The 27634-nt window shown below is 42.7% G+C and overlaps 1 protein-coding gene across 1 annotated transcript in view; it reads right to left on the reverse strand.

Moving 5' to 3' along the window:
• The window catches only part of BAIAP3 (BAI1 associated protein 3), a 353459-nt gene that overhangs the window by 289374 nt on the left and 36451 nt on the right, over positions 1-27634 (reverse strand). The window contains exon 5 of the mRNA XM_063934569.1: positions 12285-12351. Within this exon, the coding sequence (XP_063790639.1) occupies positions 12285-12351 (67 nt within the window). The remainder of the gene's footprint in view (positions 1-12284; positions 12352-27634) is intronic.

A 27634-nucleotide genomic window follows, 5' to 3' on the forward strand; every position in this document is an offset into this window, starting at 1 on the left:
ATCTAGATTCCCAATTCTGGGAGGCAGAAAGACTTCTCACTAGGGAAATTAAAACATGGTGGGAAATAAAAGGCCTGGAACAATACATCACAGTAAACAGGATACCAAGAGGCCTAAGATTACTGAAAAGACCCACCTTTGGTCTAGAAAACCAAGACTTCATTAAAAATTGGGACGAAATTTTACATAATTGTTCCAAAGAACTCATGAAACTCATCATTGTGGAAAAAAGGAAAGCCCTAATTAAGATCGAAGAAGATTTAACTACTCTAGAACAACAACTAGTGGTCCATAAAGATAAAGAGGATTTTAAAGCTAACGACACAACACTGACAAAGAAAATTGAACGCATAGAGGAGGAAGTTATCAAAAGCAAACAAAAGAAATTCATTAGAGACAAGCAGGACTACCTCAACAATCGCATCCAAAACTGGAGTAGATTCAATGATAAGAAATACCAGAAAATTCCGGTCTTTCAAGATCCAAGAGTGCGTAAATGGAAAACTACCCCATACTATCAAAAGAAGAATTTCGGCCAAAACCAACTGCAACAACAGAGACAACAAACTAGAGAAAAATTCAACTCTCCCTATCCCAATTATGTCAACACCAACAACAGATTCTCGGCACTTCAAAGATTCGACTCCAACAGCGACTCGGATTTTTTATCTCCAGACCCCACAGCAGAAAATCAATTTTCCACAAGGAAAACCTTCTTCAGAGAGAGGTTCAAGGGAAAAAGAAGCCTACAAGAAGAAGAAGAGGTACTCGGGGCGGACGCAGAAAGACTGAACAAAAGACGCCATCTGTAATAAAAGATCCCGTCCAGCAAGGTATCTTCAACCTATCCAGCCATTCATTAAAAAATGATGAAATTGCCATTTTAAGTAAGGGACTAAAATTCGCTCCATCCAAACAGATGAACAAATTCGACACTTATATTGACATCAATAAATTTGCAAGATCACTGACCCTCAAGCGACATTTCGCAAAAAAGGAACAAGATTCGACACTTATAGAACCATCAAAATCAGGCCTTAAACGCAAATCGAAATTTTACCCTTTGGAGTCTAAAGGTAATTATATTAATACCTTTCAAGAATTAGTGAAAAAGGACTTATGTGATATGGATTTGACATCGTATCCGTATTCAAATTTGAGAAACAAAGAAAAAGAAGCACTAAAAAAGCTAAAAGATAACAAAAACATCGTGATAAAACAGGCATATAAGGGAGGAGGCATAGTCCTTCTTGACAGAGCAACATATGAACAGGAAGCAGATCGTCTACTTAACGACACCACATCATATAAGAAACTTGGAAAAGATCCTACGAACCTCTTCATTGAGGAATTGCGACCAATATTACTTCACTACTTCCATAACAACGTACTGGACAAAAATGAATTCCAGTTCCTAATGATTACAACACCGGTGATACCCACCTTTTACTATCTACCCAAGATTCATAAGTCTTTAACAAATCCACCCGGAAGACCCATAATCTCTGGCATTGACTCCCTTACCAGCCATTTATCACAATACATCGATATATTTTTACAAAAATATGTCATGTCCCTACCATCTTACCTGAAAGATACAGGCAATGTGATTAAATTTTTGTCTGAAATTGAATGGAAAGAAGATTACATCTGGATTACAGTTGACGTACAAAGTCTGTACACCTGCATCAAACATGAAAAAGGTATAGAATCCTGCAGAAAATTTATGGATAGAGATGTGGATATTACAACTATTCATAAAAACGCAATTTGTGACTTTATGAGATTTACTCTTAGCCACAATTACTTCATTTTCCAAAAAACCTTCTTTCTACAAATTTGCGGGACCGCAATGGGCACTACCTTCGCGCCCAGTTTCGCCAATCTACTGATGGGAGCATGGGAAGAAGAACATATTCACAACAATAATCCATACCTTCCTAATTTGATCGTCTACAAGAGGTACATTGACGACATTTTGATAGTTTGGAAAGGAGACCTTGATACCTGTAACACCTTTTTATGTACACTAGAATCCAACAGTTACAATCTTAAGTTCACACATGAAATTAACGAAAAACAAATTAACTTCCTGGACTTAACCTTGTCAAACAATGGAACTCAGATCGTCACTAGTAATCACATCAAAAATGTCGACACCAATAGCTATCTCCACTTCAAAAGCTGCCACGCGAAGAATTGGAAGACAAACATCCCCTATTCCCAATTTTTCCGCATCAAGCGCAACTGCAGTGACCAACAAGACTGTGCGAATCAATTAACCACCTACGCAAATAGATTCAAGGAGAGAAAATATCCTGACACAGTAATTACTAAAGCATTAGAGAAAACAGCCAACACATCCAGACGAGCTCTATTCAGCAAAAACAACAAAGAAAAAGACAAGAATTTCATCCCTTTCATCACCACTTTTTGTAACCAAGAAAAACTAATCAGGCAATCCATTAATAAACACTGGGATCTCCTTCTTCTGGATCCCATCCTGAAGGAAATACTCCCTTCTAAACCAGATATAGTTTTTCGCAAAACAAGCAATCTAAAGGACATTTTGGCTCCAAGCCACTTGCCAACTGAAATCACAAATACAAGAAACACCATTGGAACCTGCAAAGGCAGTTATAAATGTGGCAACTGTAATATTTGTAAATTTCTTCATCCTAACAGAAAAAAAAATTTCAATCACAACAACACAAAGGAATATTCAATCAAAGACTTCCTCAATTGCAACTCCACTATGATCATATATTTACTGGAATGCACTTGCGGCCTAAAATATGTGGGCAAAACCAAGAGAATTCTAAAACTTCGGATACAAGAACGCATCCGAAATATTAAAAACAAAGTTGACAATCACACAGTATCGAAACACTTCATAGATAAACACAGATCCAACCCAGAAGAAATCACCTATAAAGCGATCGAATGGGTTAAACTCGGAGATAGAGGTGGAGATGTACTAAATAAACTCTCCAAGCGTGAAATGTTTTGGATACATGAACTACAAACATTATCACCACAAGGACTAAATGAAGCCTTTGAAATCGCCCCCTTTCTCCAATAATGATCTGTTTTATACACTTATCCTTCACGTACAGCACCATATGATGTCTTATTATGATGTTTTATTATTATTAACACGAAATCCACATATTTCTGTATTTTTATATTTTTATATTTTTATATATACATATATATATATAATTTTATATAATACTGATATACCCTTTATCTCTGTCTTTTTCATTTTAGCATCCCTGCACCCCACAAAAAAAATATAATCTGGAAATATTTTCCTCCCCCCCCAAAATGGGATATTATGGACACATTGAAAAATATCATTTTGGTTTTCTCTATACATATATATATTTTATCTGTGGTTCTATATAAAAATGAGTATACCTGTACACTAATTTATTAACTCCTTGCTGAATATATTTTTAATCATATGCACAATTCTTATAGATTCAATTAGAACGTCAGTACTATCACTGCACGGTTAATTGTTTTATTTAACATCATTAAGCACGTTCACTTTAAGTCACGTTAAGACTCTTGTCTTTTTAAACCCCCTTTTTGTTTAATAGTCTCTATGGCAACTAAGCGTGTCACTCTCCCTCTCCCATTACTACATCCGCATTGCTAATATGCGTTCCACCGCCGGATTTTTCACTTCACTTCCGCAATCTATTTTGCATCATACAAGAAGCGGTGCGTTCCACCACACGGGCGGATATGCGTTCCACCGGGCGCTCCGCTATTTCCTATTTCCTGTCATTCTCCTGTCGCGAAATGGGCGGAAATGACGTAAACAAGATGGCGGTGCGTTCCACCAGACGGCGTTATGCGTTCCACCGCCGTCTTTTCTCTTTAAACACCACTCACTATCACTTTTTATGCAATCTATTCACAGGCCACCTACTGCACTCTAGTTCTATCCCCCTCTCATTAATTCAGCATGCTTGTTAGCATTTTTACTCGTATTTTAAACATAATACATGAGTGACACCACAGGATGTGATGTCACTAAGAAAAGTTAATGCAACTTCCTGCTTTATGGTATAAATTGAGCAGTCCTAGCTCATTCTGCTGATCCCCTTGAAGAAGTCCACACTTTGAAGGACGAAACGCGTTGGGACCGTTTGCTGCTGAAACTCCTATTGATGGACAGATAAGCATTTGAACTACTTTTATCCTGTACGCATAAACTTTGGCTATCTTGTGTCCATGGAACAATTGGTTACTGATTCCCTTGCACATAGAACGGACAGATAAGCTTTTAAGATTTTAAAATCTTGTACGTGTGTTGTCTAGCCGTGTTTTGTATTGTTCATTAAAATCTGTATTTTATGTCGTGAAGCTACAGATTATAATTTTATTGGGAATAGCAAAAATTCCCTAAAAAACTGGCACCTTATATAGCAAAATTGCTCTATTTTTACCTGTGAACGATACACACTATGTTTGCTGTTTCTTCTTTTACATGATTCCCAAAATGATGAATACCGGATTGAAGTTTTGTTTTTATCAGATAAGTGCCTAAGGCCATTTTTAATAATCTTGTGATCCACCTAATTAATTCCAGTATAACCATCACTACACTCATTAGCGCTTGTACTCTTCACTACCCAATTTTATTATATGTGTATACCATGCACTAATCTTGTATTACGAGCTGCTACTCTTAAAAGAGCTAAACGAGTGTTTTCCTTCTTACATCTTATACCGCACGTTTGTACTATAGCGCCTAGGTCTCTATTTCTCTATCTTTCCCGTGGTGATTTTCCAAAGGCAGCTAGTACTTGTGCTACAAAGAAACAATGTTTAAAAACAGAGGATACGATAAAAGAAATGACCTCTGTCATCAAATATTTGAAGAAGGAAACTCTAATAACGTAAAAGATACAATAAATGCATCAGATCTAGATTCCCAATTCTGGGAGGCAGAAAGACTTCTCACTAGGGAAATTAAAACATGGTGGGAAATAAAAGGCCTGGAACAATACATCACAGTAAACAGGATACCAAGAGGCCTAAGATTACTGAAAAGACCCACCTTTGGTCTAGAAAACCAAGACTTCATTAAAAATTGGGACGAAATTTTACATAATTGTTCCAAAGAACTCATGAAACTCATCATTGTGGAAAAAAGGAAAGCCCTAATTAAGATCGAAGAAGATTTAACTACTCTAGAACAACAACTAGTGGTCCATAAAGATAAAGAGGATTTTAAAGCTAACGACACAACACTGACAAAGAAAATTGAACGCATAGAGGAGGAAGTTATCAAAAGCAAACAAAAGAAATTCATTAGAGACAAGCAGGACTACCTCAACAATCGCATCCAAAACTGGAGTAGATTCAATGATAAGAAATACCAGAAAATTCCGGTCTTTCAAGATCCAAGAGTGCGTAAATGGAAAACTACCCCATACTATCAAAAGAAGAATTTCGGCCAAAACCAACTGCAACAACAGAGACAACAAACTAGAGAAAAATTCAACTCTCCCTATCCCAATTATGTCAACACCAACAACAGATTCTCGGCACTTCAAAGATTCGACTCCGACAGCGACTCGGATTTTTTATCTCCAGACCCCACAGCAGAAAATCAATTTTCCACAAGGAAAACCTTCTTCAGAGAGAGGTTCAAGGGAAAAAGAAGCCTACAAGAAGAAGAAGAGGTACTCGGGGCGGACGCAGAAAGACTGAACAAAAGACGCCATCTGTAATAAAAGATCCCGTCCAGCAAGGTATCTTCAACCTATCCAGCCATTCATTAAAAAATGATGAAATTGCCATTTTAAGTAAGGGACTAAAATTCGCTCCATCCAAACAGATGAACAAATTCGACACTTATATTGACATCAATAAATTCGCAAGATCACTGACCCTCAAGCGACATTTCGCAAAAAAGGAACAAGATTCGACACTTATAGAACCATCAAAATCAGACCTTAAACGCAAATCGAAATTTTACCCTTTGGAGTCTAAAGGTAATTATATTAATACCTTTCAAGAATTAGTGAAAAAGGACTTATGTGATATGGATTTGACATCGTATCCGTATTCAAATTTGAGAAACAAAGAAAAAGAAGCACTAAAAAAGCTAAAAGATAACAAAAACATCGTGATAAAACAGGCATATAAGGGAGGAGGCATAGTCCTTCTTGACAGAGCAACATATGAACAGGAAGCAGATCGTCTACTTAACGACACCACATCATATAAGAAACTTGGAAAAGATCCTACGAACCTCTTCATTGAGGAATTGCGACCAATATTACTTCACTACTTCCATAACAACGTACTGGACAAAAATGAATTCCAGTTCCTAATGATTACAACACCGGTGATACCCACCTTTTACTATCTACCCAAGATTCATAAGTCTTTAACAAATCCACCCGGAAGACCCATAATCTCTGGCATTGACTCCCTTACCAGCCATTTATCACAATACATCGATATATTTTTACAAAAATATGTCATGTCCCTACCATCTTACCTGAAAGATACAGGCAATGTGATTAAATTTTTGTCTGAAATTGAATGGAAAGAAGATTACATCTGGATTACAGTTGACGTACAAAGTCTGTACACCTGCATCAAACATGAAAAAGGTATAGAATCCTGCAGAAAATTTATGGATAGAGATGTGGATATTACAACTATTCATAAAAACGCAATTTGTGACTTTATGAGATTTACTCTTAGCCACAATTACTTCATTTTCCAAAAAACCTTCTTTCTACAAATTTGCGGGACCGCAATGGGCACTACCTTCGCGCCCAGTTTCGCCAATCTACTGATGGGAGCATGGGAAGAAGAACATATTCACAACAATAATCCATACCTTCCTAATTTGATCGTCTACAAGAGGTACATTGACGACATTTTGATAGTTTGGAAAGGAGACCTTGATACCTGTAACACCTTTTTATGTACACTAGAATCCAACAGTTACAATCTTAAGTTCACACATGAAATTAACGAAAAACAAATTAACTTCCTGGACTTAACCTTGTCAAACAATGGAACTCAGATCGTCACTAGTAATCACATCAAAAATGTCGACACCAATAGCTATCTCCACTTCAAAAGCTGCCACGCGAAGAATTGGAAGACAAACATCCCCTATTCCCAATTTTTCCGCATCAAGCGCAACTGCAGTGACCAACAAGACTGTGCGAATCAATTAACCACCTACGCAAATAGATTCAAGGAGAGAAAATATCCTGACACAGTAATTACTAAAGCATTAGAGAAAACAGCCAACACATCCAGACAAGCTCTATTCAGCAAAAACAACAAAGAAAAAGACAAGAATTTCATCCCTTTCATCACCACTTTTTGTAACCAAGAAAAACTAATCAGGCAATCCATTAATAAACACTGGGATCTCCTTCTTCTGGATCCCATCCTGAAGGAAATACTCCCTTCTAAACCAGATATAGTTTTTCGCAAAACAAGCAATCTAAAGGACATTTTGGCTCCAAGCCACTTGCCAACTGAAATCACAAATACAAGAAACACCATTGGAACCTGCAAAGGCAGTTATAAATGTGGCAACTGTAATATTTGTAAATTTCTTCATCCTAACAGAAAAAAAATTTCAATCACAACAACACAAAGGAATATTCAATCAAAGACTTCCTCAATTGCAACTCCACTATGATCATATATTTACTGGAATGCACTTGCGGCCTAAAATATGTGGGCAAAACCAAGAGAATTCTAAAACTTCGGATACAAGAATGCATCCGAAATATTAAAAACAAAGTTGACAATCACACAGTATCGAAACACTTCATAGATAAACACAGATCCAACCCAGAAGAAATCACCTATAAAGCGATCGCATGGGTTAAACTCGGAGATAGAGGTGGAGATGTACTAAATAAACTCTCCAAGCGTGAAATGTTTTGGATACATGAACTACAAACATTATCACCACAAGGACTAAATGAAGCCTTTGAAATCGCCCCCTTTCTCCAATAATGATCTGTTTTATACACTTATCCTTCACGTACAGCACCATATGATGTCTTATTATGATGTTTTATTATTATTAACACGAAATCCACATATTTCTGTATTTTTATATTTTTATATTTTTATATATACATATATATATATAATTTTATATAATACTGATATACCCTTTATCTCTGTCTTTTTCATTTTAGCATCCCTGCACCCCACAAAAAAAATATAATCTGGAAATATTTTCCTCCCCCCCAAAAATGGGATATTATGGACACATTGAAAAATATCATTTTGGTTTTCTCTATACATATATATATTTTATCTGTGGTTCTATATAAAAATGAGTATACCTGTACACTAATTTATTAACTCCTTGCTGAATATATTTTTAATCATATGCACAATTCTTATAGATTCAATTAGAACGTCAGTACTATCACTGCACGGTTAATTGTTTTATTTAACATCATTAAGCACGTTCACTTTAAGTCACGTTAAGACTCTTGTCTTTTTAAACCCCCTTTTTGTTTAATAGTCTCTATGGCAACTAAGCGTGTCACTCTCCCTCTCCCATTACTACATCCGCATTGCTAATATGCGTTCCACCGCCGGATTTTTCACTTCACTTCCGCAATCTATTTTGCATCATACAAGATGGCGGTGCGTTCCACCACACGGGCGGATATGCGTTCCACCGGGCGCTCCGCTATTTCCCATTTCCTGTCATTCTCCTGTCGCGAAATGGGCGGAAATGACGTAAACAAGATGGCGGTGCGTTCCACCGGACGGCGTTATGCGTTCCACCGCCGTCTTTTCTCTTTAAACACCACTCACTATCACTTTTTATGCAATCTATTCACAGGCCACCTACTGCACTCTAGTTCTATCCCCCTCTCATTAATTCAGCATGCTTGTTAGCATTTTTACTCGTATTTTAAACATAATACATGAGTGACACCACAGGATGTGATGTCACTAAGAAAAGTTAATGCAACTTCCTGCTTTATGGTATAAATTGAGCAGTCCTAGCTCATTCTGCTGATCCCCTTGAAGAAGTCCACACTTTGAAGGACGAAACGCGTTGGGACCGTTTGCTGCTGAAACTCCTATTGATGGACAGATAAGCATTTGAACTACTTTTATCCTGTACGCATAAACTTTGGCTATCTTGTGTCCATGGAACAATTGGTTACTGATTCCCTTGCACATAGAACGGACAGATAAGCTTTTAAGATTTTAAAATCTTGTACGTGTGTTGTCTAGCCGTGTTTTGTATTGTTCATTAAAATCTGTATTTTATGTCGTGAAGCTACAGATTATAATTTTATTGGGAATAGCAAAAATTCCCTAAAAAACTGGCACCTTATATAGCAAAATTGCTCTATTTTTACCTGTGAACGATACACACTATGTTTGCTGTTTCTTCTTTTACATGATTCCCAAAATGATGAATACCGGATTGAAGTTTTGTTTTTATCAGATAAGTGCCTAAGGCCATTTTTAATAATCTTGTGATCCACCTAATTAATTCCAGTATAACCATCACTACACTCATTAGCGCTTGTACTCTTCACTACCCAATTTTATTATATGTGTATACCATGCACTAATCTTGTATTACGAGCTGCTACTCTTAAAAGAGCTAAACGAGTGTTTTCCTTCTTACATCTTATACCGCACGTTTGTACTATAGCGCCTAGGTCTCTATTTCTCTATATATATATATATATACAAACAAATATAGAAAACCACAGCACTCGCCACCCCAGAAGCGGGGTGCAGTGTCTGCACTCACCACTCATAGGGTGGGGTGCATGCAGCCCATGGCCACCTACCCAAAATTTGCAGTTATATTATATGTGATACAGTTGCCAGGTTTTAATTCTTTAGGCTTTGTGATAGTGTAGGACCTGCATGAAGGTGGGGTACCTTGAAAATCGGTATGCAGGCTTCCGTGCATTGGCCAATCCACCAACTAAACCCCCATCATTTATTTATTGATGTTGTGAGGACAAGTGAGCTTGCTATGGTGAGTGCTGAATTCTCTATTTTCTATATATATATATATATATATATATATATATATATGCAAAAGCCTTCACTCACTCATCACTAATTATCTCACTTCCCAATATGTTAGGAAGATGAAATTTAACATAGGTATTCTGCAGGTGAGAAATAGTAAAACTACATAATTAGACCTTTAATAAACCTCCCCTAAGGGGATGAAAAGGGGGGTTGACATAATGACGTCATCGACAATGCGTGGATTGCGTTGCGTGAACAATAGCGCCCAAATGGACAATCGGATCAAACTATGTATTGCACCTCCAGTGTGTAGAATTTAATAAACTATAAAAATGGTCCTGTCACTTTTTACAGTATCTACTTCGGGTGCTCCTCGGGTAACGCCAAGAACGATGACTTAATATTTACTTACATTAAGACGTCTCAAATTAACATCTCTATAGATTTAACAATTTTTTGACACTCATTTCTATCTACAACTGTGAAAATCAGAAACTCCCGTGTGAAGAACAGGTAGAACAGCTAGTGATAAATAAAGGGGAAAGTCCAGTAACAGAGCATTTTGCCCCTCCTAGAAATGGTCATGTTGGGAGGTATGGGTAACCTGGGCCGGTCCTACCATTAGCCAGCTGCCTAGGGCGCCGGGATCTGGGGGGTGTCACTTAGTTTGCCTATTACAAAACGGTACCCTTAATGTACTTAATGCAGGAGGCTGCGGAACTTATAAGACTGTATAAGTTATATACCTTATATCTCCGCACTGTCACCCTAGTGGCTGGGAAATGGGTACTGGTACTGGTGGTAGCAGGGAAGCAGTAAGCTGAAGTTTTGCCTGGGGTGCAGAGAAACCTTGCACCAGCACTGCCGGAAACCAAAGACTTGTGTGTTGCAGTATATAGCCACCGGGGTTAAGCCAGCACAAAATATCAGTTTATAACCATCATTCTGGATTCAAATGTGTGAATTTCATATGAAGCCTTCACTGTACTCAAAAGAATCATGATAGTAAAAGTAACATCTATTACAACCGATGTTGAGAAAGCACATATACTGTATCAGGTACTTTCCAAGGAGAAATAATAGTAATGCAGTTATGCAAAGTGAATGGATCAGTACACGTTTACAACATGATACCATACCATAGATATACAGTGAAGTTACCCAATTATGGCTGAGCATGTTGCACAACGGTCCTCCGACACAGTCTGCTACTGTACGTATCAGAGCCATACCCTTCCTGTGATTGGAACAAGCTGAAATATTGGGAAATGCTCCCTGTGGTTTCTGTACAGATCGTAAAATAAGGATACAAAATCAAGAGTGGCAAAAAATAATAATATTTTGCTGCTGTACATTATATGCAGCTTGCGAGATCATACCCTTCTGTGAACCTTCTATTAAAGTTCTATTAACGTCATACTTTATGGCATTGGCAGGGATCCCATATATACTCACCCTGGTCTTGGCTGCTGATAATAATTCTGATACGAAGACAACATGCTGCCTAGTAGATAACTGAATATCTGATCTCTATGTTCTTGGTGTGTACTCATTAGTACTGTATGTTTATTTATCATTCTTGACTAACTCCCATTAAATATAATTACTAGAAGCAGCGGCTTCAATTACACTACAACCATTATCAAATGAGGCACAAGAGGAGACACAATGGATGCCCTATTGCTGTTCTTGAGCTATTTGGAGTGAGTGCTAGAACAGTCAGTATAATTAATTTCCATATAATCTGATCTGATGTAGATGCACCATGTGTAAAGATAAATAGTAGAGACAGATATATATACAGTCAAGAGCCAGATAATTCAAGAAATAAAGACCCATGCTGGCATACGAAGACCAGAGTGGCAACATCAGTGGGATGGCGGCAGCTGTTGACCAGGTTTAGGCAGCCTGTGGCTCTCCAGCTGTTGTTGAACTATATATTCTAGCAAGCCTAGTTCAACAACAGCTGGAAAGCAACAGAGGTTGCCTATCTCTGTTGTAGACCAACATCTGGAGGTCCAGAGAAGGGAAGGAAGAGCAATACAACTGAATTCTTGGCTTCACAAGTGGATAGAGTTGAGATTAGAATTGAATAAAAGATATATAGGACAATAATCGTTAGTGATCTTTTATGTTATACTGGATGTAAATGCTGTAGGGAATTAAGTACTGAGAATGACAGGAAATACAACCAACAATAATCCTCAGCTTGGCTACAAGCAAAATTAAGTATTTCCAGTCGAACTCACCATTGGCATCTTTTGCAAGGAGATTTCGTGCCTGAACAACTGTGACTGTTAAAGCATAGACAGGAGCCTAGAAGAAAGCAGACATCAAATAAGAACCTTAAACCCCTGATGTTGATTGCAGTGTAATATGTATCTCTTGGTTATTCAGCCATTTATAAAATACAATTTGTCAGAGATAAGGGAGACTGGTACACCTCCAGCGTACAACAGGTTATTCATGGAATCCATGTGCAGGGAGTCAAGATACATGAATATTGGTTCAAGAGGAGAGTGTGGAAGAAGACTATTGAGTATGTCTAGAACTAGACCGGAGACTAGGAGAAAAGGTACTGTACATCCGCCACCCCAAGAGAGAACCAACTGCCAATCTTGGACTATACATACTTTCTTCAGAGGAATTCATGTGGCAGTAAGGTGCCCCCAGGACTTGTGACACAAAACTCTTAGAACTGCAAAATGTAAAGCAAGGATGCCAGAGAGGGAAAGGGACAGAAAAGTGTAAGACCTCAAGAATGATATAGGAAGAGACAAACAGGCAGAGTCCTCAGGAACACAACGACAATTAGCCACAGACTATGTCAGAGAACAGCAGAGCTGGACACAGGAAGAATAATACACTATGAATAAAAGGCATTATTGGAAGAGACGTTTACACAGAGACACATGGAACAGATCCGAAGGCATGAACTGAACAAACAAGGCCAGGGACAAAACAGGAGAGAGATGAGAATAGAGTAGTACACAGTAATAGAACAAAGTACCTGGACAGGCTCATGATATGGTTAAGACCAACAAGACCAGGAAAGTAAAACAGAAACGAATACGAGTAGGCACAGAACAAGCCAGAATGGTCAGAGAACAACCAGACAAAGAACAAGGAAAAGATAGATGGGCAGGGAGTAATACAGGAGTAACAAACCAAGGCTGCTTCAGGCCCAGGCTATGATGAGACAACAGGAGAAGCATCCACTGGACAGGCTTGGAATAAACATCAGCTGCAGATTGTTATCATGAAAAGGAAAGACATATTTGCCATGTGTGCCGTCATTGGCCTCTGCTATCCAAGTCAGCCATGAACACGGTAAACTGAGACAGCACACAAAGCTGTATTCTATAAATATTCTGTAAGTGTTTGTAGGTTTAGAACAGAAGACAGCAGGTGATTTTACATTACTTGTTATTGATAAAGACAGATCAGTATTAAAAAAATATACTTATTGTTAGCTATATATGAGGCATGGTAGTCACACAATTAGAAAGAATACAAATGTAAAACAAAATGACAAAACCTATATTTATGTTATCTCTGTGGAAGACCTAGCGCTGATTCTGAGTTGGGATTAAAGTAAGAAGAGTACTGCGCACTTTAGCAGAACCACTGATACACTGCAGGTGGCACAGATAAAACGTGCAGAGAGATGTAGATGTGAGAGGGGCGTGTTCAAACTCAAATCTAAATTGCAGTGTCAAAATACAGCTGCCCAATATGTTTGGGCTACATGCAGAAGCAGCCAGTATTTACCCTGCAAGCAAAAAAATGTATGTCCATGCCCCCTTGCATGGCAGCAAGGTCTGTTCAGGTGCACAGTTACTTGCTTTTTCTTGCTGTATTCCCAATTCAGAATCAGGCCTTCTCTATGCTGAGAACCAAGGGGTGATAACCGGTGCCGTAACTAGGCATTTTAGCGCTGTGCAAGAAACGGCATTGGCGCCCCTTCCCCCCCCCCCCCCCCATGCAAGATAGGGGCAGTGAGCGAAAAATATAGGGGCGTGGCTTCATGGGGGAAGGGGAGTGGCCACAAAATAATACCAATTCATACTACGGTGCACAGTAGTCTCCATTATTGAAATTACGCTGCACAGTAGCGCCACTACACCAGGTAGAGCCCCTTTTTACACATTACGGCAGACAGGAGAGAGAGAGAGAGAGAGATACTTACCATCTCTCCCTGCTGGCAGTCAGGCTCCTCGGTGCTGGCAGATCCCGGGCAGGGGGGAAGGAGGAGGAGGGAGGGAGACTGGAGCCGCAGCAGCAGCAACTGACTCATTACAAGCCGCCTCTGCTGAGCTGGTTGCGCCGCGCTGGAGAAGCCGAAGGCAGGGGAGGAGAGCAGCAGCGCTGGAGGCAGGGGAGGAGGAGGTGGAATGGGGACTGGAGCTGCAGCAGCGCTATGTAATTGGTAGAGGCGCCGCTGCAGCTGTCCCTCTGCTTCCGCATTGGCTGCCCGCCGCCGCTGTGAATGCTTGGATGAGCGAAGCACATTCCAGCATTCACAGCAGCGCCGGGCAGCCAATGTGGAAGGAGAGGGACTGCTGCAGCGGCGCCACTACCAATTACATAGTGCTGCTGCAGCTCCAGTCCCCCTTCCACCTCCTCCTCCCCTGCCTCCAGCGCTGCTGCTCTCCTCCCCTGCCTTCGGCTTCTCCAGCGCGGCGCTACCAGCTCAGCAGAGGCGGCTTGTAATGAGTCAGTTTGACTCATTACAAGCCGCTGGCTGTTGCGCCCTCAGAGCGACTGCGCTGTGTGCCAGGCACACCTGGTGATAACATACGATGGTGCTAACAGAGCAGTTTACTCAGCCTAATACAGCTACATATAAAGTGGAATAATTGGTAGAAATAGGAGACCTGTCAGTGTGCAATTAGGAAGTTAGTACCTTTTAAAACAGTGCTGCTCTTACATCTTAGTGACAGAACGATGGCACAAATAATCCTCCACTACATAAAGAAACCATATGTGTTGCGTCTCTTTAAGTTCACCGACCTTCGCCTTTTGTTATACAGCTGCCTTTGTGAAGCACAGATGAATCAGACTGGATGGCTGTCATCCAGTCGCAGTTTGTCTGGGAAAGACTTACTTCTCGTGTCTCTAGCAATTCTGCTGACCAATTAGGTCATTTTAGATTGAACTGGCTGCAAATCAGAGCATATATCAGTGGTTCCCAAACTGTGTGTCGTGGCACCCTTTGGGGCAATTGCAGGGGTGGCTCAGGTTGATGGTCCAGGACCGATTAAAATTATTTATGGTCAATGCAATAGGCAAACCAGTGCTTATGGCTGCAAATCATAAAATATGTGGACAAACAGAAGTGAATCCTGTAACTCACCACATAACAGAACCTAAGGATGACATTTATAAACACATTTTACTTAATTTAATATTTTTTTTACATTTCTCAATCAGAAACTTTTGACCTAGGGGTGCCACAAAAAATTTTTTATACTGTAGGGGGCCATGATTCAAAAAAGTTAGGGAACCACTGGTATATATTGTTCAGGAAGTCAGTATGGTTAGCAGGGGCAGATGTTTCTTAAGGAATTGTAGGACTGCAGCCCCCCAAATCCCCCCCCCCCCCCTTCCTCCCCAGCACAGCACCCGCAGGGACTGCCTAGCAGTGACAGTGACTTCCCATTGCACTCCCTGCTAATCACAGCCTAACAGGCATTCTCAATGGGAGTTGTTTTCTGCCCCCTTGACTGGCAGTCAGAACTGCAATGGGAAGCCTCTCCCCTGATATAACTGCAGCCCTGTCTAGCCTCTAGTGGCTGCAGCCTATACAGTCAATAGAAGTCTGGGCTACTTTTTAATTTCAGCACGTGTGTGATTCCTACATATGCGCACAAGCTACACATTTCAAAGCAGTACAGACGAGAGAGCAGACAACAGACTGCCCAACCACCACCACCACCCCGGGCACCACAGGTAGGAGTTGCCGCTGATGTTTAGTGTCCAACATCCCTAATTGTGCCATCCTGTAGGACAGGCATTCCCAACCACGGTCCTCAAGGCACACTAACAGTGCAGGTTTATGTGATATCCTTGCTTCAGCACTAGTGACTTAGGGGCTGATGTATTAACCTGGAGAAGGCATGAGGAAGTGATAAACCAGTGATATGTGCAAAGTGATAAAGGCACCAGCCAATCAGATCCTGTTAATTTACATATCGGAGCTGATTGGCTGGTGCCTTTATCACCTTGCACATATCACTGGTTTACCACTTCCTTATGCCTTTTCCAGGTTAATACATCTGCCCCTTAATTAGTAGCTCAGTTATTTTGATTTAACCATCTGTGCTGCAGCCTGGATATCACTAAAACCTGCACTGTTAATGTGCCTTGAGGACCGTGGATGGGAATGCCTGCTGTAGGATCTGGACAGAGTGCTAAATGTCAAACCAGGCATTGTTCCATAAACTTAGTACTGTGGTCAAACAGATGGGGCGTCCCATATAAGGGCATCATTAAAGGGACACTCCGATTTTTTCATTGGTAACTTTTTATTACAATATGAACAGCACAGTATGGGTAGGGGTAAACCAAAACAAGAGAGAATATTGGACATAATAAAGATCAGATCATATAGTATAATGTTACACAGAGCAGCTGTACTATGGGGGTAATGCAGACCTGATCGCTAGGGTGCGTTTTTTCATCCCTGCGATCAGGTAGTCGCCGCCTACAGGGGGAGGGTATTAGATGTGTGTAGGTGTGCGAATGCTTGTGCTGGAGATCTGCACAAACAGCTGTTTGTGCAGTCTCTGCACTGCCCAGGACTTACTCACCCGCTGCGATGATCAGGGCCGGAGCTGACGTCAGGAATTCTCCCACAAAGCGCCGGGTCCCTCCTGCGTTTTTCCGGACACTCCCTAGGAATGGTCAGTTGCCACCCACAAATGTCAATTTCCTTCACTTTTCCAATTTCACTTCCTGTCAATCTCTGTGCGTTCGCCGGTGCAATTGGATTTTTTGCACCATTCCGTCGCTGACCGGCGCTCCCCTTTGCTGCGGACCATCGCGTCTGCGCATTGCGGTGCATACGCATGCGCAGTTCAGACCTGATTACCCGCTGTGCTAAAATGCACAGCAGCGATCAGGTCTGAATTAGCCCCTATGTGTATAAATAGCCCAGTACAATATGACAGTCACAGAACACAACTGAACTACAGGTACATTATTGAAAAATGATCTAGTTAACCTGTAAATGCTTACAGCAAAACACAACCACATTCTCTCAGGTGCAGAACTTGGAGGCCATTTTCTGATTCAGCAATGGTGTACAAGACTGTATAGGAAGAGGAACATAGAAACATACCAAATAATTTTACAATTTGATGTCATGCAACAAAGAACTCGAAGATTTTCCAGTTGGAAGCTACAAAATACCTGGGATGGTCACATCTGCTCAGCAAATTGCCACTTGGACAACCCCGTATTACTCAACCTGGCATGATCTCTTCAATGCAATGTAAACTTCACTAGGTCTGAGGCCACTGCTCTGAGATTCCCTGAAAGGTTGAAATAGATGTTCTTGGTGTCTTCTACTCTCTCAGTGGGTGTAGTACGTTATGGCGGTGCTTGGTATCCCGGCGCCCAGCATACCAGTGCTGGGATCCCGACCGCCGGCATGCAGGCAGCGGGGTGAGCGCAAAAGAGCCCCTTGTGGGCTCGCTGAGCTCGCCAAGCTGAGGGCACAGTGGCTATTTATTCTCCCTCCAGGGGTGTCGTGGACACCCCAAGAGGGAGAATAGTTGTTGGTATGCCGGCTGTTGGGATTCCGGCGCCGGTATACTGAGCGCTGGGATACCGACAGCCAGCATATCAAATGCCTCCTCTGTCAGCAGCTCAGAGAATCTCAACTTGCTGCTAGGACAACCCCAGACAGATGTAGGAAAGGGGCGGGTAGGAAAATGTAGCCAGATGGCAGTTTAAGGTATTTCTCAAAGTTGTAATCAATCCAACTGATATATCATCTGAAGTTCACTGTCACATCACACTGTGCCAAGATATCAATAGGGCAGAAGTATCGGCAATCAATGCCCATCCCATAAGAACCAAATACTATCTCAGATTCAGTTTATTTATCAAAACTTAAATAGATACAGCAGACAGAGATAAAGTACCAACCAATCAGCTCCTGTCTTTATGTAAACTGTTAAAAGCTGTTTGATTAGTACTTTATCTCTCTCTGCATTATCTCTCGCCAAGCTTTGATAAATGCCCCCCTCTACCGCTTTCTTGATTTGGAAAATAAATTTGGAATTTGTAACATCATTAGAGATTGAAAGACTTGTTTGTGTATTCTAGGCCAGGCTTTATTCTTATCTATATATGTGTGTTAACCTGTCAATTATTATTATTATTATTATTATTATTATCATCATCATCTTTCATGAATAAGGCTGCAGGTTACATAGTGCCACATAAAGGGGATTAAGAACAAATGTACATGTATAACGTGGCTGTAGTGGGCCAGTATATGATGGTATATATGATGGTATGCTATGCCACTACTTTTCCTACTGATTAGATGATTAAACTCCCAAATTCCACTCATTTGCATTTTCCATACCACCACTTCTAAATTTCCACTTTGACCACTGCATCTGTACAAAATTACATATCTACAGCCATCCAGTCACATAATTACACAGAGAAACAAAAGGAGAGAGGGACCAGCTTACGAACGCTTGCATTGGGTATACAGGAGGACACAGGAGGTAGTGGGCCCATGATGGTGTCACAATCTCAGATACTTAGATCTGTATTAGACAGTAAATGATTAGCGCTCACAGTGCCGAGGTGTGGAGTCTGACAGACCCCATCAGGGAGGCAGGCTTGGACTGGCCCACAGGGGTACAGGGGAAACCACCGGTAGGCCCCACTGCCTGGGGGCCCACCTCCTGCTCTAGGGATCAGGTTCCAGACTGTACACTTGAATTATACATTGATTATACATATGTTACCTTATACTGGACTATGGTGTATTTTCTAGAGTGCATTGCTGATAAGTTATCTGGTACATTATCATGCATGCAGCAGCTGAATTTATTGTATATATTTATGAAAGGGCCCAGACGTTGCACTCTCTAATCATTGGTCAAACCTATGAAGTGGCAGGCTCTCTACACCTCTAAACATGGGCCCCTACCACTGCATTCCCCCGGTGCAGGGAGGACAGCAAACTGGTATGGGCTTGGCTGCAGGGAGCCTGCAGGTCACAGCCCTCTGACTGCTCACAATGCGGAAGCGATTAGGGCTGACTTGCATATTGTCCTCAAGTTCTCATCTCCATATCATGTTAATATATTTTTTATAAGCACATCCTCTTCTACTTGTTAGCAATTAATCCCCATACACACTAGATGAGAAAGTAAAAGATATCGCTCAGAAGGGCCATCTCGTCTAGTGTGTACACTCAATACCCCCCTCTCTCTCATCTGAACAGTCCAGCCAAAGTAGGACCTTGTTAACGACGGCCATGCAGTAGCTGCAGCTTGTCCCCCGCTCCCCCCACCGTCACTCCCTTCACGTCAGCATTGGCAAGTGTGTATGCAGTTGCCGATGCCGGCACCCCGCCTGGTCCCCGCAGCTGCCAATATTTCTTGGTAAAGGTTGAGTATCCCTTATCCAAAATGCTTGGGACCAGGAGTATTTTGGATATCGGATTTTTCCGTATTTTGGAATAATTGCATACCATAATGAGATTTCATGGCGATGGGACATAAATCTAAGCACAGAATGCATTTATATTTCATATACACCTTATACACACAGCCTGAAGGTCATTTTAGCCAATGTTATAATGTACTTTGTGCATTAAACAAAGTTTGTGTACATACACACAATTCTTTTATGTTTCATATACACCTTATACACACAGCCTGAAGGTCATTTAATACAATATTTTTAATAACTTTTTGTATTCAACAAAGTTTGTGTACATTGAGCCATCAGAAAATATTCCGTATTTCGGAATATTTGGATATGGGATACTCAACCTGTACACACTTCGGCTAGTGTGTACCCGGCGTATCTGAAGGTTATATTTTCCAACCAATGTGTTTTTACAGCTAAATAAATATATAATAAACATTTCTAAACTCCGTTGCTTCCAATGTGTCATTCAGTCCAGTAACTGGTAATATGCAGATCTACTGTATTAGCCCCGGACTTTATTAAATGAAGGTCTTTGGTGAGTAAGGCAAGACAGATGTAGAAACAGATTGTGACTAGCATCATAGTCATTTAATGCAAACACAACCTTTTTAGTACCTGTTGTCACGGTTGTTGGAACTTGTTGAACCAGACAAGGTCTAGTAGCTAGTTGACTGGAGTCCCGAGGACGGGATAGTGCGGGCTTGATAAATGACCTGCTCATACAAGCGTGGCAGGTTCGGCTAAAGTCTATGACTGGCCACAGGTGTTTGTACAACTATGGGGAACTAGAACACTGGGGATACCAGTGCAATGAAAGTTGAGTGACACTTGTGGTAGAGATTGATAGCTGGAAGCTGGAATTGAACCAGCAGTTCAGGATAGCTGGAAGCTGGGATTGAACCAGCAGTACAGGATATCTGGAAGCCGGGATTGAACCAGCAGTACAGGATATCTGGAAGCTGGGATTGAACCAGCAGTACAGGATAGCTGGATAGCTGGAAGCTCAGATTGAACCATCAGTGGTGGATAGTAACATAGTAACATCGTTTCTGAGGTTGAAAAAAGACAGTTTGTCCATCGAGTTCAACCTGTTAGTGGTCTCCTACACTGGATTATTACTAAGACTAGTTTTAACTGTGGTGAGTGTTTAGCCGTGAACTAAAATTCTCTGTTTTTTTATTACTATAGTACATGATTTAACCACCATAACCCTAAATATCCTTATCTATTAGGAATTTATCAAGCCCATTTTTTAAAGTAGTGACCGAGTCCGCCATCACTACGCTCTCAGGCAGGGAATTCCATATATGTATTGTCCTTACTGTGAAGAAACTTTTCCGTCTCTTTGTGCGAAAATCTCCTCTCCTCTAACCTAAGCGGGTGTCTACGCAGAGCCGTAACTAGGTGTGGGCAGTTGGTGCTTTGCCCACAGCGCATTTTCCCTGTGGGCGCACCATCCGCTGTCCGCATACACCGTGACTATTAGCCGGCCCCCTACCTTCAGACACCTGCTGCGCGGCCCGCTGTGTATATTACAGCAGGCAGCGCTGATCAGGCAGTCTACCCGTGTGCTTCGTCCCCCCAGCTGCTCTTGCAAAGTGTGACAGCAGCGGAGAACTGCCGCTTAGGTCGCAGCAGGTCTCAGGGGATCCACGGCGCTGGCTGAGCTGAGCTGATCGGCTCTCCATCAACCAACAGGAAAGCAAGCTGTGGCAGGTCCGTTTTGAAACTTATCTCCGCTCCTACAAGGCTCCTAATCACAGGACAGGTATCTTTGTAAAGATGAGACTCTCTAGTTTTCGGGGGTACCAAAGGCAAGTCAGTTGACCACATAGAAGCAGAGATAAATAGCATTAAAGTCGGCGGCATTGACCCGGGAATTGCGGGGAAGGGGGGTGGGGGGATTAGGGGGTTAGGGGTGTTTGCTGCAACATTCACTTGCTAATGGCCTGCGGGAGAGGGGGTGACAGTGAGCTTTGGGAGGGGGAGGGCTGTGTGAATGCATAATAAATGAGTGTGTCGGTAAGTATGTGTGCCAGTTAGGGCTGGGCATCGGTCAGTAAGTGGTATCTTCTGTGTGTCTGTAAGGGGTATCTTTGTTACTAAAGTGTGTCTATCAGTAAGTATGTATAATGACGTGCGAGTAATGTCAGTAAGGGCTGCTTGTGTCAGTAAATGGTATATATTTTAAGGGGTGTCCATGTCAGTGTGTTTGTGTCAATAAGCAGTATCTGTCACTAAGTGGTGTCTGTGTCAATAAGTGTCTGTCAGGAAGTGTGTGTGTCTGTCAGTAAGATGTGTCACTAAGTGTATCTGTGTCAGTCAGCTCTTGTGTCAGTGCGTTTGTGTTAGCAAGTGGTATCTGTCAGTATTGGGTAACTGTGTCAGTAAGCGTTGTCTGTGTCAGAAAGCAGTATCTGTGTTAGTGGTGTCTGTCAGTAAGGTGTCTGTAGGCAGGGCAGTAACTAGGTGTGGGCGGATGGTGCCTAGTACACAGCGCACTTGTGCTGTGGGCGCACCATCCGAATACACCCCCATTGGCCGCCACCAGCTGCAGCGCTGCCTGCTTCCATTTTTTAACCGTAGTGTTGCGCCCAGCTGCCTCTGCCAGACGCATCGCTGCTGATATACAATAGCCATCAGCGCTGGGCAGCAGTCTCAGTCTCCACTCCTCTCCCCTCCTCTTCCACTCGTGCAGCAGCCCAGTGTCCTTCCAGCATACAGGCTGGTCCAGGGACGCGCCTCCTCCCATCAGGGAGCCGCACAGGGGATGCCGGGAGGACGGGTTTGAACAGGGACATCCCCCGCCACGGCCGCCATGGCTGCCCGCACTCCCATGAAGAGGAAGCTCGGCTCCGCCACCGCTGCTGCCGGGTGAGTGCACTGCTGCCACCATTACATAGGTACCTGTGTGCATGTCTCTCCGCCATGTGCTCAGGCTAGGCTCCCAGTACTGGTGCTTAGCTGCTGCTGCTCATGTAAATTAAGCCACAGCATCTCTAACCCTTTCCCACCTTTCTCTCCCTCTCCCACCCCTCCCTCTCTCTCTCTACCAGCCACCTTTCATTCTCTCTCCCTCCCAACCCTATTTCTCCCCCCTCTCTCTCTCTCTCTCTCGTGACACTAGCTGCCGTAATGTGTGATAGGGGCTCTACCTGGAGTAATTTGTAAAATGAAGCGCTACCTGGTATAATGTGTGTAAGTGGCGCTACTGTGCGGTGTAATTTGAATCATGGAGACTATTGTGCAGCTTAATATGGCTTAATATGATTTGCTATTATTTTGTGGCCCCCGCCCCTTCTCCATGAAGTCATACCCCTATATTCTTGGCGCGCACTGGCCCTCCTATAAATATGGGGGGGGGGGGGGCGCGCCGATGCGGTTTCTTGCTCACAGCGCTAAAATGTCTAGTTACGGCACTGTGTCTACGTGTCCTTTTTGATGATCTTACCAAAAAACAAATTCCCCCGCTAGCTCTGTGTATTGACCCCTTATACAATATATTTGTAAATGTTAATCATGTCCCCTCTTAATCTCCTTATTTCCAATGTAAACATGGCTAGCCTAGCAAGCCTTTCCTTGTATTCTAGATTCTCCATTCTCCTTTATCAATTTGATCGCTCGTCTCTGAACCTTTTCTAGTTCCAGGATATCCTTTTTGTAGTATGGTGCCCATAATTGTACACAGTATTCAAGATGTGGCCTCACTAGTGATTTATATAGGTGTAGTATAACATTCTCATCCCTTGAATCAATTCACTGCTTAATGCATACTAATACCTTGTTTGCCTCTTTTGCTGCATTCTTACTTTGGGTACTGCTGTTAAGTTTGTTATCTATGTGAACACCTACATCTTTTTCCAGTACAGAATTCCCTAGTTTCTCTCCATTTAGTATGTTCTTAATTATTTTTGCTACCAAAGTGCATTACCTTACATTTTTCTATATTGAACCTCATTCTCCATTTTGAAGTCCATGCTTCCAGTTTAGATAGCTGGAAGCTGGGACTGAACCAGCAGTACAGGATAGCTGGAAGCTGGGACTGAACCAGCAGTACAGGATAGCTAGATAGCTGGGACTGAACCAGCAGTACAGGATAGCTGGATAGCTGGGACTGAACCAGCAGTACAGGATAGCTGGATAGCTGGGACTGAACCAGCAGTACAGGATAGCTGGATAGCTGGGACTGAACCAGCAGTACAGGACAGCTGAGACTGAAACAGCAGTACAGGATAGCTGGGACTGAACCAGCAGTACAGGATAGCTGGGACTGAACCAGCAGTACAGGATAGCTGGGACTGAACCAGCAGTACAGGATAGCTGGGACTGAACCAGCAGTACAGGATAGCCGGATAGCTGGAATTGAACCAGCAGTACAGGATAGTTGGATAGCTGGAAGCTGAGATTGAACCAGCAGTAGAGGATAGCTGGATAGGATACTCAGTGATGTAGGCTTGCAGATATACTGGAGATTGTATTGACCAGCAGTGCAGGCTTGCAGATATCCTGGAGATGGGATAACCAGCGATACAGGTTTGCAGATATCCTGGAGATGAGATAACCAGCGATGCAGGTTTGCAGATATCCTGGAGATGAGATAACCAGCGATGCAGGTTTGCAGATATCCTGGAGATGAGATAACCAGCAGTGCCAGTTTGCAGATATCCTGGAGATAGGAGTCAGGAAATGCTGAAGTTGGTAATGCACTGTCTCTTTAAGCAGGAGATTGCAGGCACTCTCTACAGACTTGAGGACAACAAAGCACTGACAGCTTCCCAGTGCTTAGAGCTGGAATATATACCCCTTGCTTTCTGGTGATAGGCTGAAGGGATCACATGTCAGGGAAACACTACCTGGTTGGAGAGTTCTCTGCAGAGTCAGCTGATCAGGAAGTAACATGCAGTACTCCAGACTAGGCTGCAGAGTGGACTGAGGCCTAGCAGGCCGGGAAGGAGCCGAAACCTAACTATCCTGAAATGAATGCTGTGACTGACAGCACGGGACGCCAGATGGTCCAGCGAATGGCGGACAGCGCTTTGGACTGTGCCGCAGGTATGTCAAAGTGCAACTGGGAAGCGCTGTAAACCTCAGTTTTTGTGACTCCTGTAAGGCAATGCTATGGCAATGTAATTGTTTATTTAAAAAACAAAAACACATGCTAGGACCTCTGTGCAGTCATGGCTGTAAGACACAAGGACAATGAGCAGTTAGTACGGACACATAACTTGCTCAGCTGTGGACTTACAGTCAATAAAGAACCTAATAGGATGTCTATGATAAAAGAAATAAGCGCTATAAACATAGGTTACCCTACAAGTACACATACAAGACCTCTATAACCATAAATAATTAAACATAAATAATCTGCCCTGTAGGATCAGTGCTATAGCTGAAGTGAACATACAATGATTTTCTTTTATGTCTGCTATAGGTAAACTCCGACCATGAATTACTTGACCCGTACAAGCAGTGTCGGACTGGGGCATGAAGGGCCCACCGGGGGAATGCAGTGATAGGGGCCCATACTTAAGGGTGTGGCCAACCTACAAAGGGTGTGTGGCTAGCCTCCACAGAGGCTTGAAATACACAATAGTCTAGTGCAGTGTAATGCAACATATCTACCATGTATAATACAAGTGCACAGTCTGGAACCTCATCCCTAGAGGAAGGAGTGGGCACTCAGGCAGTGGGGCCTACCGGTGGTTTCCCTGGTACCCTTGTGGGCCTGTCCGGCCCGGCGTACAAGTGTTTACCAACCTTGGTCAGTCTAATATTGTTACCACAGCTATTGAGTCGCCTCTTCGAAAGCAAAAAAATATTATCTGAAAAGCACTTATGAATGTATTCTCCTCCCTAGAAGGCTTATTTACTCACTGTACCTTGTAATCTTCACCTTAAGACCCCTAATGAGCTCATGTGTGCCTGAGACTTCTCACTATGCTGTGGTATAATTATCCGATTCAGTCTATTGTAGACTGAGACGGAATTCTACTTGAAAACTCTGAACTACAGTACATTGCTATTAATAATAGGTTGTTCTTGTTTTCTGTACTTTTTTTTACCACTGTGGTAATTAATATTTGTATGATGTCTGTTAAAAAAAAAAAAAAATACAGCAGATTCTATAATTAGCTTTTTGTTTAATGTTCTTCCGCATAAACAAATACTTACCTTTGGCTTTACTGCCTTTACTGTGATCATAATGTAACGCTGTGCTTAATTTGTAGGTAACAAAAGAGAAGTGGATCTCACATAGCATGACATGCTGAGAGGACACACAAAATTACCTTTATACATCAAAAATTCTGGGACCAAAAGAAATGCAGCGGAACAGTGTTTCTGTTTCAGCACAAATACTGTAGGTCCTGCAGCAATACCACTTGGCTGATGTGCTATTTATTCAGAAAAGAACATACACTAGTGAACTTCATCTTATAATTAGCCGCAATGAAAGAGACATTGGTGGTCATTCCGAGTTGATCGCAGCCAGCAACTTTTTGCTGCTGCTGCGATCAACTAGTACACGCCTATGGGGGAGTGTATTTTAGCATAGCATGGCTGCGATCACTTGTGCAGCCTTGCTAAGCTAAAAAAATTTCAAGCAGAACAAGACCAGCCCTATACCTACTTACCCTGTGCGATGGATTCAGCGATGATGGGCCCGGCTTTGACGTCAGACATCCGCCCTCCGTTCTGCTGGACATGCCTGCAATATACTCACAACTCCCTGAAAACGGCTCCAAACGGTCCGGATCCGCCCTGCCACGCCTCCTTCCTGTCAATCTTCTTAGCAGTCGGCTCTGCGACCGCTTCCTTTGCAAGTCGCGACGTAACCCGGCGACCCCTGTCGCCCAGGCAACGTCGCGCATTGTGCCCACCGCGCATGCGCATTCCGTACCCGTTCGCACCGCAGCGATAAACCGCTGCGTGCGAATGGGTCGGAATGACCCCCATAAAACACTGCAGATAACATCTTTCTTCTTGTGCAGGGGATCAGAATGGCATACTTCTATAGACCTGCTCTCATTTGTATTGCAAGGTAAAGAACCTCTTGCATTGCTGTCTACAGGTATCTCTTTCCGCCTCCCTCCTGCACATGGTCTCTGTCAGTGGCGGTTAATACTTGGGACTTGAGGGGGGCTGCGAGTGTGTTCATTCATGATCAGTCAACTACTAGCAAATGCACGCATAAAAAACTAAATGGCTTTGAGAGACTGCAGTGGCTGTAAAGCTGACCGAATAGAAAAGAAAAATGGCTTCACATTGGAAGCACTATCTGTTAATCGCAGTCCCAGGGGCAGGAAATGCAGTTAGAGAGAACGCACTTAGAATGTGAAGCCGATGCATCTACTGGGGAATTACCAGGGCTCACTGAGATGGGCAGCACTTACTGAGGGCAGCTGCAGCCTCTAGTCTAGGCAGTAGTCACCACATGTCACCAGTGGCGTTGAGAGGGGGGGTGCGGGTACTCTATCCAGGCCCGGGTCTGTTGGAGGGGCCCGGGTGACCCAGGGTCCCACTGCACCCCCTTCCCTGCAGACAATGCCGGTACTTGAGTGTGGGGGGAGAGAGCAGTGATTGCATCAGCCTCTCTCCCTAGTACACACGCTGCTACGGGTGCTGCACTGGGGAGAGAGGTAGCTTCAGAAGCAGTCTCTGCTCTCTCTCCCCACATGATAGACAGGGGGTAAATGACCGAACACGTGCTGCCTGCCACATGTTGTCGCCACCCATCAGCCCCCAAGCCGGCACACCTCTCCCCCCACCCCAACCCACACCCTCGCGGCGCATACGCTCGCTTCGCGGCCACAAACAAACTCTTTTTTTTTTTTTTATCCTAAAGATGGGGGCTGGCCACACCTCCCTGCCTTGGCCATGCCCCCTCCCAGTACCTGGGCCTGACATAGCGGTC

The sequence above is a fragment of the Pseudophryne corroboree genome, chromosome 7, assembly GCF_028390025.1.
Source record: "Pseudophryne corroboree isolate aPseCor3 chromosome 7, aPseCor3.hap2, whole genome shotgun sequence".
Taxonomy (NCBI): Eukaryota; Metazoa; Chordata; class Amphibia; order Anura; family Myobatrachidae; genus Pseudophryne; species Pseudophryne corroboree.